General features: G+C 34.7%; 1 protein-coding gene across 3 annotated transcripts in view; it reads right to left on the reverse strand.

Annotated features, from left to right (window-relative positions):
- The window catches only part of SOS2 (SOS Ras/Rho guanine nucleotide exchange factor 2), an 89,528-nt gene that overhangs the window by 42,277 nt on the left and 27,437 nt on the right, over positions 1-19,814 (reverse strand). For 2 of the 3 annotated variants that reach the window (XM_047862137.1, XM_047862136.1), the window contains exons 4-8: positions 19,220-19,384; positions 15,498-15,701; positions 11,957-12,100; positions 8,939-9,049; positions 5,038-5,136 (exon numbers count right to left, since the gene is read on the reverse strand). In XM_047862137.1, the coding sequence (XP_047718093.1) occupies positions 5,038-5,136; positions 8,939-9,049; positions 11,957-12,100; positions 15,498-15,701; positions 19,220-19,384 (723 nt within the window). The remainder of the gene's footprint in view (positions 1-5,037; positions 5,137-8,938; positions 9,050-11,956; positions 12,101-15,497; positions 15,702-19,219; positions 19,385-19,814) is intronic. The other variant, XM_047862139.1, reaches the window with a different exon arrangement.

The following is a 19,814-nucleotide window of genomic DNA, read 5'->3' on the forward strand; positions in this document are numbered from 1 at the left end:
GAGACCCATGTCGACTGAGCCCCACATTGGGCTCTGTGCTGACAGTGCAGAACCTACTCGGGATTCTTTCTCTCCTCCTCTTTCTCTGCCTCTCCCCAACTCATGTCATCTTCTCTCTCTCAAAATAAACAGCAAAAAAAAAGAAAAAAAACACAATAGTATCACAGTCAGAAAAGATTTAAGAGTAAAAAGTAGTTTCTCATCTGCTCATGTGATAATCCATTTAGCTTGTGTTTAGAATTACTCCTTATGTCAGTGTTTTTCAAACTGTCTGTCATAATCCATTAGTGGATCACCACCATTTTTAAAAAGAAACAGAACAGAATATAAACAGACACAGCACGAAATGTTAAGTAGCATTTCATGAAAGTTTTTGTTTCATATGTTTGTGTGTGTGTGTGTGTGTACACATACGTACATATACACTGATCGGATGTTAAATGCATTTCTCATTGTGGATCACTCCCACTATATAACATAAAGAATGATTCTCACAGGACAATAAATGCTAATAACTGGACCACATTCTACAATATTTGGGCCCTTGTGATCCCACTAATTGAATCGTATGCTTAGCAAGAATCAGTGTATGTTTCCAAATATGTTTATGCAAATTGTGCCTATATCGTAATTATGTAATTCAATTACTCACTACATAAGTCAAAGAAATAGGAGTATAAAAGGAGATATTTATATGAAAACTCAAATAATTTTAAAGGCAAGCTCCTTTAAAAAGGTATAAGGAAAATGACATAAAAATTTTGGAAAAATTATGAAAACCTAGGTTTTTGCACTCAAGATTGTTTTACAAACATTTTCAAGTTCATGTACCATCTAAAAGAAATGGAAAATAGAGGGGCGCCTGGGTGGTTCAGTTTGTTAAGTGACGGACTCTTTGTTTCAGCTTAGGTAATAATCTCACAGTTTGTGAGTTCAAGTCCTACATTGGGCTCTGTTTTGACTGTGCTGACAGTGCAGAGGCTGCTTGGGATTCTCTGTCTCCCTCTCTCTGCCCACCCCTCCACCTTTCTCTTTTTTTCTCAAAATAAATAAACTTAAACGCGCATTATAAAAAATAAATGGAAAATAGAAATCACAGAAGATAATTTTTGTGATATAAGAAAGATTCACAAAGAAAAGATTTTATCCTAAGTCAACAGATTAGCACATAAATACATACAAATGTTGATCTATAGGGGTTTTGTGTGTGTTTATGAGAATGAAATGTATATAATATTCAAAATGACTGTTTAATTAGCTGACCAACTTCAGTCCCAATTACGAGGACATGGAGTCCAGTGATTAACTGGTGGCAAAACAGCTACCAGGATCAGTCTCAAGATAAGTCAGGCCATCATTAGTAATGATGCAGACATAGCTGTAAAATTAACCCTGAAGATTTTAATTTTTTTAAATGTTTTTTTTTTTTAATGTTTTTACTTATTTTTGAGACAGAAAGAGACAGAGCATGATCAGGGGAGGAGCAGAGAGAGAGGGAGACACAGAATCTGAAGCAGGCTCCAGGCTCTTAGCTGTCAGCACAGAGCCCGACGCGGGGCTCGAACTCACGGACTGTGAGATCATGACCTGAGCCGAAGTCGGACGCCCAACCGACTGAGCCACCCAGGCACCCCTGAACATTTTAATTTTTTTAATGTTTTACTTATTTTTGAGAGAGAGTGAGAGTGAGTACAAATGGAGGAGGGACAGAGAGAGAAGGGACAGAGAATCCAAACTGGAGTCTGTGCTGACAGCAGTGAGCGCAACACAGGGTTTGAACCCACGAACTGTGAGATCGTGACCTGAGCCAAAGTCAGACGCTCAAATGACTGAGCCACCCAGGTGCCCTAACCTTGAAGATTTTAAAAACCAATCATCCAGATAGGGAAAAAAAAGTAAGCTTCAATTATAAAGTCAAACAAGGATTTTAAATATTGGCACATACTAGAAGGCAATTATAAGACTAATGATAGGACTTCCAATTAGACATGAACATTCTCCAAAAAATTTTAGAAATCTAAGTATACACCTAGGGCAGACAATATATTATTCATAATGAAGGCTGCAATTATTTTTATGAGCTCTTTAGAGATCCATTTATCTCCACAGAGACATTCAGAATCAAGATGTTCACCTATTTGTGCTCAAAAACTTTAGCATCACACATTATGGGTAATAAGACTTCATAAAGAAGAATTCCTGAGGGGCACCTGGGTGGCTTGGTTAGTTGAGCATCAGACTCTTGGTTATAGCTCAGGTCATGATCTCGCTGTTCATGGGATAGAGCCCCACATGGGATCCCACATGGGATTCTCTCTCCCTCTCTCTGCACCTCCTTTGCTTGCATGGTCTCTGTCACTTTCTTTTTTTTTAAATTTTTTTTTTTTTTTTCAACGTTTATTTATTTTTGGGACGGAGAGAGACAGAGCATGAACGGGGGAGGGGGCAGAGAGAGGGAGACACAGAATCGGAAACAGGCTCCAGGCTCCGAGCCATCAGCCCAGAGCCTGACGCGGGGCTCGAACTCACGGACCGTGAGATCGTGACCTGGCTGAAGTCGGACGCCCAACCGACTGCGCCACCCAGGCGCCCCATGTCACTTTCAAAATAAATCAATAAACTTTAAAAAAAAAAGAATTTTTTTTAATCTTTACTTATTTTTGAGAGAAAGAGAGACAGAGTGCAAGTGGGGGAGGAACAGAGAGAGAGGGAGACACAGAATCCGAAGCAGGCTCCAGGCTCTGAGGTGTCAGCACAGAGCCCAATGCAGAGCTCGAACTGGTGAACTGCGAGATCATGACCCGAGCCGAAGTCGGATGCCTAACCGAATGAGCCACCCAGGTGCCCCCAAAAAGAATTCTTGAGATAGCTTCTCATTAGAAATCACCAAATGAATTCCTTGCCTAGGTGCCTACAAGATACAGAGTTATTCTGGCTTTAATATTATTACTAAAGAGTTAGATGGAAAAAGTCTGAACAGGTTATCTAAAATAACAACTTGGTATCCTAAAGGAGATGTACAAAATACTTACGCAGAAAGATGCCTAGCTTCTAAAAAGTAATTTAAAATGTGGAAGGGGGTGCCTGGATGGCTCAGTGGGCAAAACGTCCGATTCCTGATTTCAGCTCAGGTCATGGTCTCAAGGTTTGTGAGACTGAGCCTCACACTGGGCTCTGCGACAGCCGGAGCCTGCTTGGGATTCCCTCTCTCTCTGCCCCTCCCCTGCTCACACACTCTCTCTCAAAGTAAATAAGTAAACTTCAAAAACTTTTTAAAAAAATGTTGCAGAAGAAAATTTTACTAAGCAAGATATTTTGAAATTACAAATGAAAAAGGGAACTAATCTGAAAGTAGACAAAAGTCCTAGATGTTAGCTGGAGTCAATGAAGATCAGTAGCTATGACATAGAGAAATTACAATGTATGGTACCCTGAAAATATCTATCTCTCCACATGCTGACTTGGGTAACAGTCCTAAAGATCAAGTTAAAGTGCAAAAGGAACGTGGAGTAGAAAAAGAAACATACACTCACGAATTGTGATGCCTATCTAAAGGCAGCAGATATTCTTTTGTAACTAAGTAGTAGTGCTTTAAAGGCTTCAAGGAATAAATAATGAGAAACCACCTGTATCTCATCAGTGAAACTATAACCCTTAGATTAAATATAGAATATACTCACTTTTAATTAATGCACAACAATAATAACAAATAGAAATATGGAATGCAAAGACAAGCCACAGGAGAGAAGATATTTAAAATGGCAAAAGACTTCAATAAAACTACAATAGTTATCTAGAAGGCCAATAAACATATACTCAAGCTCATTAATAATCAAGGAAATATAAATTAAAAACACCAGATACCATTATAAATATACCAGATGACCATTAATTTAAAAGTCTGAAAATATGCATAAAGAGCAACATAAACACTCATGCATTCTCTTAAGAGTGTAAACTGTACAACCCACTTTGGAAAACTGCTTGGCATTATCTATTACATTTGAAAATATGCACATCTTATAACCAAGCAATTTCATCTTTTAGTATATACTCTAGAGAAATAAAATGAATGCACATATGTACCAAGAGATATGTACAAGAATGTACATATCAAGCGTTATCAGCAATAGCAAAACACTGTTCATCAGCTAGGAAAAGGATAAATAAATTTGCAATTTATTCAAACAATGGAAGAAAAACTAGAAAAACATACAATATCAATAAATTTTACAAATATTACTTTAAGAGAAGATACAAGACACAAAATAATACATATAATATGAACTAATTTATAATTTATATCAAGTTCAGAAACAGGCTATATATATTTTTAGTGATATATATATATATATATATATATATATATGGTTAAACTGTAAAGAAAAGCATGTAAGTAAGTGCCATTCAAGTCGGCATTGTGGTTTACCTCTGGTGTGTTTATACATTCATTTATTATATAACATGTTTATATTTTACATTTTTCTATATGTAATATAATTTACTAAGTTTAATAAGTTTATACTTTATTTATTAGAACCTTTAACAATTCAATATATTTTTATGTTTACTGATCTTTAAAAAGAGTTCAAGTTTTACTGTAATTCTTTTTATATGTTGCTTGGGTTCTAGCTACGAGAGGAAGAATACTATACTGTGTGGAAAAAAGAAGTGCTTTTCTTAATAAGTTAAAATGATGGAAATTTAGACCAATGTTTTGCATTTTACTAATTAACGTAAGAGGCAAACCACTGTTATTGTGTGCCTTCAAAAATTAATGAAAAAGTAATCTCTATATTAGTACTTTGAAATTCTGTATTACAAAATGACAGATAAAGACATATTTTCCTCTCTCTACCACTTGGAAATGATATGAAGACAAGAAACATAGGGTTTTATCCATGGAAAAGAAGGTAGACATTTAAGGTACTTTATTTTTATGAATAGAAAGTATGAAAAATAATATGACCAGATTAAAACTAGTTGTTAAGCCTCATAAATGCAAGTAACTTTCGGTTCAGGAAGACTTCATCTTACCTTTAATAATTCAAAATAGTGCCAACAATGATATACAGGCACCAGCATAAGGCGTGGAAGGACATAACGAACTGCCTCTTTAAAACCATCAGCAATGGACTGTAAAGTAAAAAGATGTAACAGTATATCTCTGGTATCAAGAATGTACAACAGCAGTGCCTAACACAAGTAACTTTTTATTTAAAGTTTATTTGTTTTGAGAGAGAGAGAGAGAGCGCGCGTGTGCAAGTGGGGACAGGGCAGAGAGAGAGAGGGAGAGAGAGTTCCAAACAGATCCATGTGGTCAGCGCAGAGCCCAACATGGGGCTCAAACTCAGGAACCATGAGATCATGACCTGAGCTGAAGTCAGATGCTTAACTGAATGAGCCACCAAGGTGCCCCTTAACACAAAAAACTTTTAAAGAGATAAGATAACAGACTTAACCAAAACAATAATGGAAATCATGTTCTATATGGAAAGAGAAGCACTATAAAATCAAGGGTTTTTTCCTCCTTTATTAGATATATACATTTCTTCATCTCTTATACAGCCAAAATAACTTTCACAATAGTCCTATACAACTTTTTTTTCAAAAGTTTTGGCTTTCCCATACCCTAAAAGATTTTTGAAAGCTATGTATCCTCTTGCACATTTTTGTATCATCATTTGAAATATTTTAAGTGATTACAAAGGATGTATTTTTTGGAATGTTGCATACTGTAAACGTGATTTAAATATGTTTCACCAAACAATGATTAAATAAACTTCAAATTTAGCTTATTTTATGAAAACATCTCTCATATAACAACATTGACAAAGCCGATCTTCATTGTCAAAATAAACAGCTAGATCAGACAATGTCTTCAAAAAGTCTTGGCTGCATTCTTAAGTTCAAATACACGTTAATGTCACAGTCTGAAGTACAGAAACCATCTGAAAGAATCTATAACTGCTTCTAACATAGTGCATCCAGGTATGAGAACATCACAAGCCTTCCCTCTCCATTATTTCAATGTCCAATGAAAGATGAGGTACTCTTCGGGGTGCCTGGGTGGCTCAGTCGGTTAAGTGTCCAACATCGGCTCAGGTCATGCTCTCGCAGTTTGTGAGTTCGAGCCCCGCGTTGGGATCTGCTGACAGCTCAGACTCTGGAGTGTGTTTCAAATTCTGTGTCTCCCTCTCTCTCTGCCCCTCTCCCTGCTCATGCTCTGTCTCTCTCTCTCTCAAAAATAAATAAACATTAAAAACTTAAAAACAAAAAGATGAGGTACTTTTCTTTTAGGAAGTTAATATTCACCCTTGTAACAAACATCTTACTTCTTAATCCTCGGATAGTTAGATACAACAAGACAGAGATACGGCATGACATTTTAGCTACTGAGAATTTTTAACACAATTAAACCCACCTCCTGCTATTTGAAACCCTTTTGCTTTGTACTCAATGAATTCTCCTTCAAAAGCAAAAGTTTTGTGTTCTCCCTGGCTGGGACCCTGCAGGTTTTTATATTTTGGATCAATGCATAATGGGAAATTAAATATTGCTGGCAAGGGTAATGTGTAAGGAAAGTTGGAAGAGAAAATGCAAAAACACAAACAAGGTAGCAGGTAGGCTAGAAACTGATTCCCTGAAAGCTGTCTGTGCCCTTATATCACCTGAAAAATCTTAGTGAATAGCTAGGGTTAGGTATATCCCAGTTTTGAAAACTAATCGTCCACAGAATAAATGATTTTTTAAAATTTAGAAGGAATTTAAAAGTCACTCATATTGATTTTAAATGTCATTAAGGTTGACTTAAACTAGTATTTCTCCTCATTAGATAAATATAGAAAACAGCAATAAAGGAGGAAAAAATCTCATATGATGCTTTTGAAAGTATCCTCATAGGCAAGGGGTGCCTGGGTGGTTCAGTTGGTTAAGTGTCCGACTCTTGACTTTGGCTCAAGTCATGATCTCACAGTTCGTGAGATCGAGCTCCATCTAGGGCTCTGTGCTGAAAGCGTGGAGCCTGCTTGGGATTCTCTCTCTTTCTGCTCTTTCCCTACTCACTCTCTCGAAAAATAAAAATAAACTTTACAAAAAAAAAAAAGTGAAAATATCCTCATAGACAAACACTGCCATAATTCTCATAAATTGTTCACTGAAGTTAAATTATAATTTGTTCAATGGACTTGTTAACATAAGATGCACAGTCAACTTACTTTCCTAAAGATTAATTTCTTTCACCATTCAATTAATGAAAGTGATGTCAATCACTCGATATATTTTCATATATTTTATATATAATGCTTTAACTGGAACCAAGATGAAACTTAAAATTAAGTCTACAAAGATCACCTATATTGTTAATTAGCACTGAAATGGCTACTAAAGCATATTCTCAAGTGCTAATGCAATGTATATTTATAGTGTAAGAACCATAAATCACACAAGCAAATGTCTATTTAACATGTGCCAAATGTGCGTAGTGTATTCCCATTTGGTTTTTACAGTTTAAAACCATAAGAGATATACATTATGATCATTTCACAAATGAGCAAACCAAGTCTCAGAGATTAAGTGACTTGCTCAAGATAACACAATTACTGACTGGCCCAAAGCCAGAAGTTCTAACTCCAGAGCTCATGTTCTTAAAGTGTGCTATACATCTTCTAAACAAGTTTTTTTGTTTTCTGTTTTTCTTAACGAAGCATTACCTTCTTCACTTTACACTGAATGAGTCTTTTTAAAGTTAATACAATACAAGTGAGTTTGGCCTGAAAGGGTTTAATCTAAGTCTTTGAATTTCATTTCATATCTGCAGCAATAGCTTAAATAACTGGGTCCTAAACATTCAAATCGCACAGTAAGAACTCCTAATAAAATAGGAATGAAACAAGAAATGCAAAGATCTTACAGGCAGACTGTCCCATTTACATAATGTTTACTTTATGGCTTATATGAATATAGAATATTTAGCTTAAGAAAACTATTCCTTCATTGAAGTAAATTTTGAGAATTAGGTGTCATTTTTATTCCAAGTTGACAAATTACTCAGTGTAGAGTAGAAGTAGGAGACAATAAAGGGAATTCACACTGATGAAGGCAGAGGGATGGTAAGTTCAGTTTTGAACACATTATATTTGAATTGCTTGTGAGACATCCAAGTGAATTAGCTCAAAGGGCAGCTGGTTATATGAAAATGTACAGTCGCACGCACACACACACACACACACACACACACACACTGCTCCAAAGAGAGCAGTTTGAAAATACAGATAGGAAGTCATTAGCATATAGGCAACAGCTGAAGCAAAATGTACAGATAAACTTACCCAAGGAAAGCACAGAGGGGCAGAAAAGCAGGGGCTGATAACAGAAATTGGAAAACATCTACAATTAAGGAGACTAAGAAGAAATCAACGAAGTAAGATAAAAACGAGGACCAAGTATCAAGGGAGCCAAAAGGACAAGGAGGGGACTAACAAATACTACAGGCATAAATATGAAATAAAAATATCCACCGGACTTGGATATTGTATGGATATTACATGAGGATATTTTCCACTCTTTATGATTTCTGTTCTAGGGAATTCTCTACTCTTTATGATTTCTTATTCCTGTGGGGAGTAAGATCCTGAAATAGCTCTGCATATTAATCTCTATATCCCAGACCTAGAATATGTCATATTCTTGTAGCAATCAGAATGTATAATAATATTCTAGAAAAGATTTCTACATTAAGAACAGACTGAAAGAACTCAAGACAAAAACAGAAGACAATCTAAAATAAGCTAACAGTGAACATATTTTGAAGTACTTGCAAATTATTTCCTTATGTGCTTTATGAAAAGATTCTAGAACTACAAATATTTGAAGGATAATATAGTGAAATATTTCTTTAGTTGCTTTATAAAAAAAATAACATTCAATTTAAGTTTACCTGAAAGTGTAGAGCCACTGCAGGTCTGGCCATCAACTTACTGAAATGTTCATTAAATTTTGGAGACAGAATATCCTGTGATAATGTTTCATAAGGATCAAATGCTTGCTCCTATTTTGTTTAAAAAGGAGAATGTGTTAGGTTTGAAAGAACATCTTTTCTACTAATACGGCACAGATTACTTAACGGCAAATTTTTATCAAGTCTTCAACTAAGTTTCAGAACTTTTTGCTTTCTACTTTTAAGGGGCAAACAATAACCAGGAAATTTTTTTAAATGTAAGTAATGATCTTGAGTGATAGATGCTGAGGTCTTAAAATAGGTGACTGAATCTGTGGTCAGAAGTTATCAAACTTAGTGCTTATGCACATTTATCCCCAGTAAATAGAGAGGATTTATTAGTAAAAGAAGGTTGGGATTTGAAATTTCAGTTAGGCTTACCTAGATTGAAATGAATTTATACTTAGGATACTTCCAAGGAAGCAAAATGTACCACTGTTTTATCCACTCCACACTTTTCAAAATTAGAAAAAGAAAGCAAAGACTAATATACAGTAAAATAACACAGCAGAAACTCCCCATATGTTGTACAATGTTTATATTTAAATACATTCCTATTATTTGATAATAATCAGTATCCTCAAAGTATAGAACTCAGAGATTTGTTTCATTTTTGTATTTTAAAAATATAGTATGTTTTTCAGAAAATAACAAATATTGGCGAGGATGCATAGCAACTGAAATCCGCATCCACTACCAGTGGGAATATAAAATGGTGTAGCCCTTGTGGAAAACAGCAAGTTCCTCAAAAAGCTAAACAAAAATTACCCTATGACCCAGCAATTCTACTACTGGATATGTACCCAAAAGAACTGAAAAAAGACTCAAACAGATACTTGTATGCCAATGTTCACTGCAGCAATATCCACTATAATCAAAAGATGGAAACACCAAAAGTGTCCATCATCAAATAAATGGATAAACAATACACGATATATACATACAATGGAATATTATTTAGTCATAGAAAGGGATGAGTTCTGATACATGTCATGATATGGTTGAACCCTGAAAACATGTTAAGTGAAATGAGCAGACACAAAAGAACAAATATTGTTATGATTCAGTATCTAGAATCAGCAAATTCACACAGACACAAAGTAGATTAGAGGTTACCAGGGCTCAGGAGGGAGGGAAGATATAGGGAACTACTGCTTAATGAGTTCAGAGTTTCAGTCTGGGCTAATAAAAAAGTTTCGGAAAAAGATAGTGGTAGTGGTCGTATAATATTGTGAATTTGATTAATGCCACTGAATTGTACACTTAAAAACGGTTAAAATGGCAAATTTTATGTTATATATATTTTTTTACTACAATAAAAAACAAAATAAAAATTAGAAAATACATGTTTTTGAATCATGATATCTTTAAGAGAACAGCAAGCAACCAGACTACAGATTAATATGCTAAGATATTATAATATAAAAACTTTCTAATAAGAACCAAGACTGAATATTTGGGTTAGGTATCAGTAACTGAATCTTTCTATACTATCAGTTTCATTATCTACAAAATGGATATAATAAAAGTAACGTATATTTTCAAAAATAGAGGCAGAGATTATAAAGTAAGAAAATCTTTTTACATGAAAACTAAAGAAAGCACTTTTAAAACCCTGTTTTCCAAAAGCAATAAAAATGGCCAATGAGTATACAAAGATGTTCAACATGATTAGTTTAAAAATTAAAACAAATTGAAGAATGAGGCTCTTTTTTTTTCTCATTAGACTGACCAAAATGAATGGAATAACACCTGGACTTAGTGAAGGTGTGGGGAAAAAAGAGCCACATATACTAGAACTTACCTGTAAGTAAATTTGGCAAAATGTTTCCAAGTTCTAAAAATTTCCTAATCTTTAGTACTACAATTTCATTTCTAGGAATACATCCTAAAATAATTATTAGACTATGAAGACAATGTAGATACGTTTGTTACAGTACTGTTTACAATAACAAAAAATGGAAACAACTTACATGCTTATTAATAGTAAGAAATTAAAATATGTTATTGTGTCTCCATATAACATGTTACTAATTCAGACTTCAAAAACAGTATTGAAGGAAGGGTAGTGGGACTGGAGAAACAGGTGAAGGGGATGTGGGGCACAAACATCCAGTTATAATGGGAGCAAATCACAGAAATGAAAAGTATAGCATAGGGAATATAGTCAATAATATTACAATAATGTTGTATGGTGACAGATGGTTAACTACACATATAGCAGTGAACACTGTGTAATGTATAGAATTGTTGAGTTTACACATAATCTAATGTAACATATGTCAACTAATCTTCAACTAATATATAAAAAAATTATGTGTAAGTCTACTAACATGGAAAAGGTTCATGATGTATTGAGAACAGCAGATTTTATAATAGTAACAGCCTATTTTTGTAAATAAATGAGTTTGTATGTACATATAGAAAAACATTTTTAAGGATTAAGTAATGTATGTTGTAAGGATAAGTTATCTCTGGGTGTTGCAAAATGGAGTGATTTTCATTTTATTTGCCTTTATTTTCCTGAATATTTTTACAATGAACTACATTACTTTTATAATCATTTAAAAGACAAAATGATTTTCACTTTGGGGAAAAAAAAATTGAAACATAAACTTCCTTTTCAATTTTTGGAAATTAAGACCAAGATCTACAAAAGCTAAATAGCTATGGTCAATAAAATTTATTTTCTTTCACCTTTAATGCACGTGCCATTAAAAAAAATCCTAAATGCTACTACTCAACCAACTTTCACTATAAATAGCATCATAAATACACTATAAAAAGTGTCACTAAAAATATAGACAATTTAGTTTGCTACTGGCTAAACCTTAAGTATTGTTTTACAGTAGTCAGCAATATCCTCTAATTTTCACAAAGAATATCTTACTAAATTTCTTAATACACCATTTAGGAATTTGAGAATTTGAGAATTATCAAGTAGTTTTGTAAACTTACTTCTGCCAAATCTTCAAAACAGCTGCCAGCTAATGGATGAGGGCTGCTTTCATCAGTCATTTCAACTGTGTCTTCAATAAGACCTAGAAGTTTCACGGTCAATTCATGTATATCTGAAATGTTACTGAAAATCCTTTCAATATCCTGAAAAAAAGAAAAAGGTTAAGATATATGAGGTTGAAATTCTGTTTAAAAATTATAAAATATAAGTACTATAAGTGTTAAGGGTGTATTTTCACTCAATGCATACTTATATATTACAAGACATGATATATTCTATAACAAAGCAAAAGTTAATCATGAATACAGAAGTGAAATAAAAAACTTCTTGGATTACACATAGTAAACTCACTGTAAAATACAGACTGTAGATAGTTTTGTTTAATAATTCTAAAACTCATACTGTGGATGAATCTATGCATTCATAAAGAATCCTGGCATTTGAGTATTTTAAAATTGGTTAAGAGGCTAAAAATCTTGATTAAAGTCTTATAGAGCTGGTTAATGACAAAAGCTGGGATCAAAATGAAGGTCTGATTCCTAACCCAGATACAACCCAGTTTCACAATTTGTGATCAGCCTATCTTCTGAATTTGAGGAGGAATTAAAGACTTCATTCAAGCTTTCATGTGTGAATTACATCAGGATTAAGAAATGTTAAGTCCTTTGGACACAGACTCTATACTGACTGTGCAGGTTATGGCCAACTATCATTCAGTCTTCCATCTTTTTTTTTTTTTTTTTAAGATTTTATTTTTAAGTAATCTCCACATCCAACGTGGGGTTCGAACTTAAAACGCCAAGATCAAGAAAGAGTCTCATGCTCCACTAACTAAGCCAGCCAAGTGCCCCCCGCTCTTCCATCTCGTAATGGAAACATCACAGGCTATAGAACCTGACAGACCTCAGCATGGATCTTAGCCCCGCACTTGCTAGATAAATGACTCTGGATTAGGTCACTGAGTATGTTTCAGGCACTATTATAAGTACTTGACAAGTAATCTCACAACAGCCTTATTAGATAGGTACTATCATTATCCTCATTTTTACAAATGAGGAAACCAGCTCAGAGCAGGTAAGTAATTTGCTCAGGATCACACAGCTGGTATACTAACATCTACCCTCATAAGGTTCTTAATAAGGTTCTTAGTAGGATTAAATAGATGATTTCTACAAACTGCTCCTGGCATATATTAGGTCCTCCACAAACTTGAGCTTTTTTTTTTTTAATTTTTTTTTTTTTTAAACGTTTATTTATTTTTGAGACAGAGAGAGACAGAGCATGAACGGGGGAGGGTCAGAGAGAGGGAGACACAGAATCTGAAACAGGCTCCAGGCTCTGAGCTGTCAGCACAGAGCCCGACGCGGGGCTCGAACTCATGAACTGTGAGATCGTGACCTGAGCCGAAGTCGGCCGCCTAACCGACTGAGCCACCCAGGCGCCCCAAACTTGAGCTTTTTGAAGACACAGGGGTAGAGCCCAAAGGAGTAAATTAAGACTAGTTTTAAGTCATTCATTCTTTTAATATTAATCCTCCTCAAATATTTGCTGAGTACTATGCTCTGATCTCAGGTGGTCTTTATCTCAAAAGTTTAGTCTTTTGAGATTAAAAAAAATACAGTGGAAAAATACAGTAAATATAGATAATTTATATCTAAATGCTAAAAATGTACAGTAGATCTAGAAAAAGAGAAAAAGGGACTCTTTCTCTTGAGCTTTCAGTATAATAGAAATTTTCTATCAAATCAGCACTAACTCAATAAAAAGAGATCCCATAAAAAGTAATTCCTGAGGAATGAAAACTAATGGGACACAGAAAAGGCAAAGAAAATAATATTAGCTATCAGCATCTGTTAGGTTTTTATTCTTAAGTAGAACTCAATGACACTGTGGTATAAAAGAACTCAAATTCAAGTTCAGCCTCTGTAACTAACTTACCAAGTCATAACCATCCTGTGTCAATTTCTTTACCAGTAAGTTAGGGATGATAATACTCAGAGGAGTATTATAAGGACACATAAAATAGGACAGTATTTTGAAAATTACAAAATGCTGATTACTTAAGTCCAGTGGGAGTTATTATATTATCAAACATTAAACTAAACATACGTACAAAAAAAAAAAAAGGACAGATGTCAACTAAAAAACCTTAAATTATCACTGAAACTCATGATTTTGGAAAATAATCAAAGAGGCAAAATCACATCTTAGTCTTAAACACTAAGTCACTGCACATTCGTTCACATAATAGTCATTTGGGGGAGGAAATCAGGAGGTAGAAAAAAGGCTGAGTATTTAAAGTGAAGGGCAGACACACAGACATCTAAGGAAAAATGAATCATGGGATAAAGGAAGGAAAGAAAAAAAAATCTTTAAAAAGACAGGATTTTAAGAGTCTCTTATGGTTTGGCTCCCACCCTCTCTAATTTTTTTTCCCCCTTCCCCTCCCCCATGGTCTTCTGTTAAGTTTCTCAGGATCCACATAAGAGTGAAAACATATGGCATGTCTTTCTCTGTATGACTTATTTCACTTAGCATAACACTCTCCAGTTCCATCTACGTTGCTACAAAAGGCCATATTTCATTCTTTCTCATTGCCAAGTAGTAAAACTGAGAATTAACTGCGGGTTGATGGGGAGTGGGAGGGAGGGGAAAGTGGGTGACGGGTATTGAGGAGGGTACCTGTTGGGATGAGCACTGGGTGTTGTATGGAAACCAATTTGACAATAAATTTCATATTTAAAAAAAAGAGAGACAGGATTTGTCTAGCTGGATTCCTTAAGTTGACTTTAGAAGCTACATAAGTAAGAAAAAGATGGCAAGGTTCCCATCCTATTCACACCACTCCTACCCCGTTTTCCAACAGCAGCTCTACCTGTGTTTATGTGGCATTCTGCATAAACTTTTTTCTTAAAAAGTTCCACTGTTGGGGCGCCTGGGGGGCTCAGTCAGTTGGGTGTCCGACTTCAGCTCAGGTCATGATTTCGTGGTTCACGGGTTCGAGTGCCACATCAGGCTCTGTGCTGACAGCTCAGAGCCTGGAGTCTGCTTTGTGGATTCTGTCTCCCTCTCTCTCTGCCCCTGCCCAGCTCATACTCTCTCTCTCTCTCTCAAAAATAAATAAAACATTAAAAAATAATAATAATAAAAAAAAGTTCCACTGTTGAAACCTTAAGCCTCTGCCTTAAAGTATTTACCAGAAGATATGAAAAAGTATTAAGTCTATCTTTTGTAGACCATACATCTTTTTCACTATCTTCAAATGAAGGACTATAAACCTCAAATAGCTCACAGCAGAAAAAGATTTCATTCCAGTGTAGTCTCCCTTTCTAATAAGGGTAGCTGTATGCACTTGTGTCTAACTATCATTGTCACTGGCCTTAACGTAGTATAACAATTCACACATTTTAAAAACTATAAATACCACATAAAAGAATACTGGTTTACATACTCATAAAGTATAAAAAGTTACTATTTATGATTTTAAGCTCCTATTTAACTTTTGGGGTACATAGTATTTCAAACAAAAAAGGTACTTACAGAAGGTTTAAATAGCTTCCTGTCAGAAAGGAAAGCTTCTCGAAACACTTTTATAATCATATTTAATTCCCGTAGATACTGCCTTTCTTCTGCAATTTCAGTTCTGACAAGGTCATAGTAGTTTAATTCACCTGAAGAACTCGGTTCATCTTCACAGAGAGAAACCAAACCTATGTCATCCTGATCAAACATGTCCATCAAAACCTGAGAAATATAAATCAATAATGTATAAACTTGTTTTTCTCACTTTTATAAAATGGTCTCAAGGTACTTGGAATTAAAACATTATTAAACAATGAGTTTTGTGTTTTATAGGCTAATTTATAGAAGAAAATTCAAATAAGAGAAATATGAAAAGTTGAAGGGAAAAAATGTTCAAATAAAACTGGATATGCAAAAGTAAATAAACATTTGTGGAAAAAAGATAAACCTAGTAGTGAAATATATGTGTGTGTGTATACATATATATGTGTGTATATACATACATACACACACATAAACACACATATATAAAAGCCAAAAAGAGCATACCTTTGAAGAACAACAATCTGAGCCAAAATCCCGGTTCAACCACTTACTCACCTGTGATTACAGACAAGTTATTTATTCTTTTGAAAGCAGATTCCTTACATGTAAAATGTAACTGATGAAAAAATTCAATGAGGTAATGTACATAAAATGCATACTATTATGTCTGGCAAATAGGTGTTCAAAATGGTAGTAGTTCCTTGTCCTATTGTAAGGAAAGCTGTATGCACTTGGAGAAAAATGAAAGGACACTATTGTAGAAGCACATGATAGAGCATAGTATGATGCTTTTCTAATGCATATTTACTATACCAGTAACTGGTACTAAGGAGTTAAGAAAGGTGCCTACACCAGTGCTATTAGATAGGACTGTCAGATTGGTTACGTACAGGAGAAGTGATCAAATAAAATATATTAAAAAAATGGGAGCCAGATTTCTCAGTGTCAGAGAAGGCAGTTACAAACATGAAAAAGGGGAAGCTAAAATGAACCCTGTGGTAGTAGTTTTGGATTGGAGAGATCTGTGAATTCATATAAAGACAGATAATGCTTTTTCGGTAGACACAAGGTAGTCCTTGAGTTACAAGCATAAGCCCAAGAGAGGGGCACCTTGGTGGCTTAGTTGGTTAAGTGTCTAACTCTTGATTTCGGCTCAGGTCATGATCTCATGGTTCGTGGGTTCAAGACCTGCATCGGGTTCTGTGCTGACAGTATGGAACCTACTTGGTATGCTCCCTCCCTTTCTCTCTGCCCCTACCTGGCTCCGGCTCTCTCTCTCAAAACAAATAAGTAAACTTTAAAAAAAAAAGAAAAAAAGAAGCCTAAGCCTAAGAGAAGGGTAAAGCAGATTTCCAAAAATGTTCTACCTCAAAACTGTTCTACCACTCAAAAATAGGTAAATAAAATACTATCTTTTAAGCAGAGCTAAATTACCACTTTATAGGTCCACCTCCACCTAAATGTAGATTAGTGCTAACGTATCACCTATGTCGGAAAATAAACAACTTGTATTAGTTTTCTTGGGCTACCATAATAACAAAAAGATGGAGAAGAAATAAATACGTATGTGTATGCATGTATATAATGTATACACACACACACACACACACACACACACACGCCCCAACTCTGGCCTCTAAGAGACCAGAGCATTTACACTCTAACAGCTTATGTAGCACCCAGATTTTGGTTTCCAAGTACCATTCTCCACTAAAAGGAACCAGGAGTTTTTAGAAAATGCCTAATTCCAGGTTTGAGCAGCATATAAAGAAAAGTTGAACCTGGAATATCTGTCAAAACAAAGTATTCAAAGAGGGATACAGACAGAGAAACCAACTTGAAGGAATTCCCACTGGCCAGATCTGGGACAATTTGAATATCAAAACAAGTAATGAAATAACAGATGACAGTACATTAGGTAAGAATACATGGGCCTATATTAAAATAAGTGAATACATTTCAAGTACAATGAGGAATAAGATATTCACAATCTCAAAATATTCCACAAAATATTTATTAATTACAAAAGGGAAAATAGTACTTCAAGAGAGAAGCCTGGAAGACAACCCCTTAATCAAGTGATCAGAATGAACAACATCAGTAATTGGACACATCAAAATTGTGTGGCATGTGAATAATGCAATGAGAAGAGTACAGCATTACTTCTATGATATTCCTGCCAAAGATCTATAACCCAAATCTAATAAAGAGAAAATTTCAGAAAAAAACTAAAGTAAGGGACATTTTAAACAATAACTAGAGTAATCCTCAAAAGTACCAAGGTCACAAAAGTTAAAGAAGAATGAGGAATTATTCCAGACTGAAGGATACATGACTGATTCTGGACTGGATCATTTTGTTATAAAGGACACCAATGGGACAACTGGCAAAACCTAAATGGGGTCTGAAAATTAGATAGTATAATGTATCAAAATTAATTTCCTGGATTTTGATTGCCAGACTGTGGTTATGCAGAAGAATGTTTTCATTTATAGGACACACTAAACTACGTTGGCAACTTACTCTCAAGTGGTTCAGGGCACAGGGAAGTACTTGTAACTTATCTAAAAGTCTGAGATACAAAAGTAAAAAACAGGCTGCAATCATAATTTTAGAAGCCAAAATAGAAATATCAAGGAATTTCTACTATTAAATTCAAGTGAAAAATCATTTTTGAGACTATTTCAGAGTACAGTAGATCTCAACCATAACTGTAAATCAGAATCACCTGGGATGCTTTCAAGCTATTTCCAGGCTTAGAGTCCTAACCCAGGCCAAGAAAATCAGAACCTTTTGGGAGTAAGATACAGTCATCAGAATCTTTAAAAGCTTTCTTGTAATTCTGATGTACAAAGGAGAGAAACACAGGCATGTGCCAAGTCGTAGGGGTCATTTACCCTTAATGGTCTAATTTAGGCATCTTCTCAATGAAGTGTTCCTGGTCTACCCATGCCAGAGTTCAACACTTTCTATACTGCACCTTTGACTTCTAATAGTTTTAATCACACTGTGCTGCCATTTTTTTAATATTTTTATTTCCCACTAAAATAAACTCCTTCTAACACAAGGGACTGCTGTCTTATTCAGTATTTTATCATCACTTGGGACAGTGACTGGCATATAACAAATACTCAAAAATTTTCATTTAAAATGTAAAAAAAGAAAAAGTAAAAAGGAGGAGAGAGGAAAATAAATAAGAGACTCAATTTCTTCCCCCAGTAGCTTACAGCCAGGAAGGAAAAAGGTAACTAACGAAAAAATTTACCAGAAGGAAGAAACATTAGTACTGAAGTCTTTTGCTCTCTACTTGTGTCCCAAAGTATGTTTTTCAAAATTACTTCTGTTTAAAAGTACCTGAATGCTCTGTGTAGATTCTCTTTATATTCTCTTTCTAAAAAGATAAAATTCAAACTATTTTTCCTAAACTGGTTTGAGGCTTTGGATGTTTTTTTCCTGTAGGTAAAAGACTCTTGCTGGGGGGGGGGGGGGAAAGGGGGGGGGGGATTCCCATCCTGTCATATGCTGAAAACCTGGAAATATCATGTTTTATCTAAAAAGCTAGCATTTTTATGTATTCTAATACAAGGAATTATAAAAATTACTAATGTATAAAAAAGAGATAGAAGTGACATATAGTCACTATTATTCAAGTTAAGTTAAAAATACAAGTGTTAAAAATACCTTTTAACACTTACCTTATCTGCACACATTGACACTTTAATGTCCTGCTGAGATATTTCATAATGTCGGATATTAAAAACATAATTACCAGCCAACTTCAAAATATCAGCTGAGATATACTCTAGTACAGCCACAATATACAGGGATACATGATAGTCCACTTTGTACCCTAAAACCTCCTGTGGAAAAAATAAACAATTTAATTCCAAAAAATGGGACTGCCAAGTATCAGTTAAACACTTAAAAAATTATCCAATATTCTTGCTTATAAAGAACTTTCTATAGACCAAATGTCTAAACTTACAGATATCAAAGGACATAGAATGAGCCATAGGTCCCAGTGTCAGAAGTTTTTTTTTTTTAAAGAGACATCTAACAAATCTGCCTTTAGTATCAAGTAAGAAGAGATTATTGATTCCAATATAGAAATCTTGGTCAGGACTTCATGGAAAACCTCTTAAATTAATACATTACCCAAACCCATTGGACAAGTATCTACTATTTTCAAGGACCTGTAACCAATATTTCCAAATGCCAGTGGTTTTCATTCAGGGGAAGATGTGTGCATGTGAGGGGGGGTAGTTAGGGGCTCTCAAAATTGCTACCCAG

This window comes from Prionailurus viverrinus, chromosome B3 (assembly GCF_022837055.1).
Source record: "Prionailurus viverrinus isolate Anna chromosome B3, UM_Priviv_1.0, whole genome shotgun sequence".
NCBI classification, from domain to species: Eukaryota; Metazoa; Chordata; class Mammalia; order Carnivora; family Felidae; genus Prionailurus; species Prionailurus viverrinus.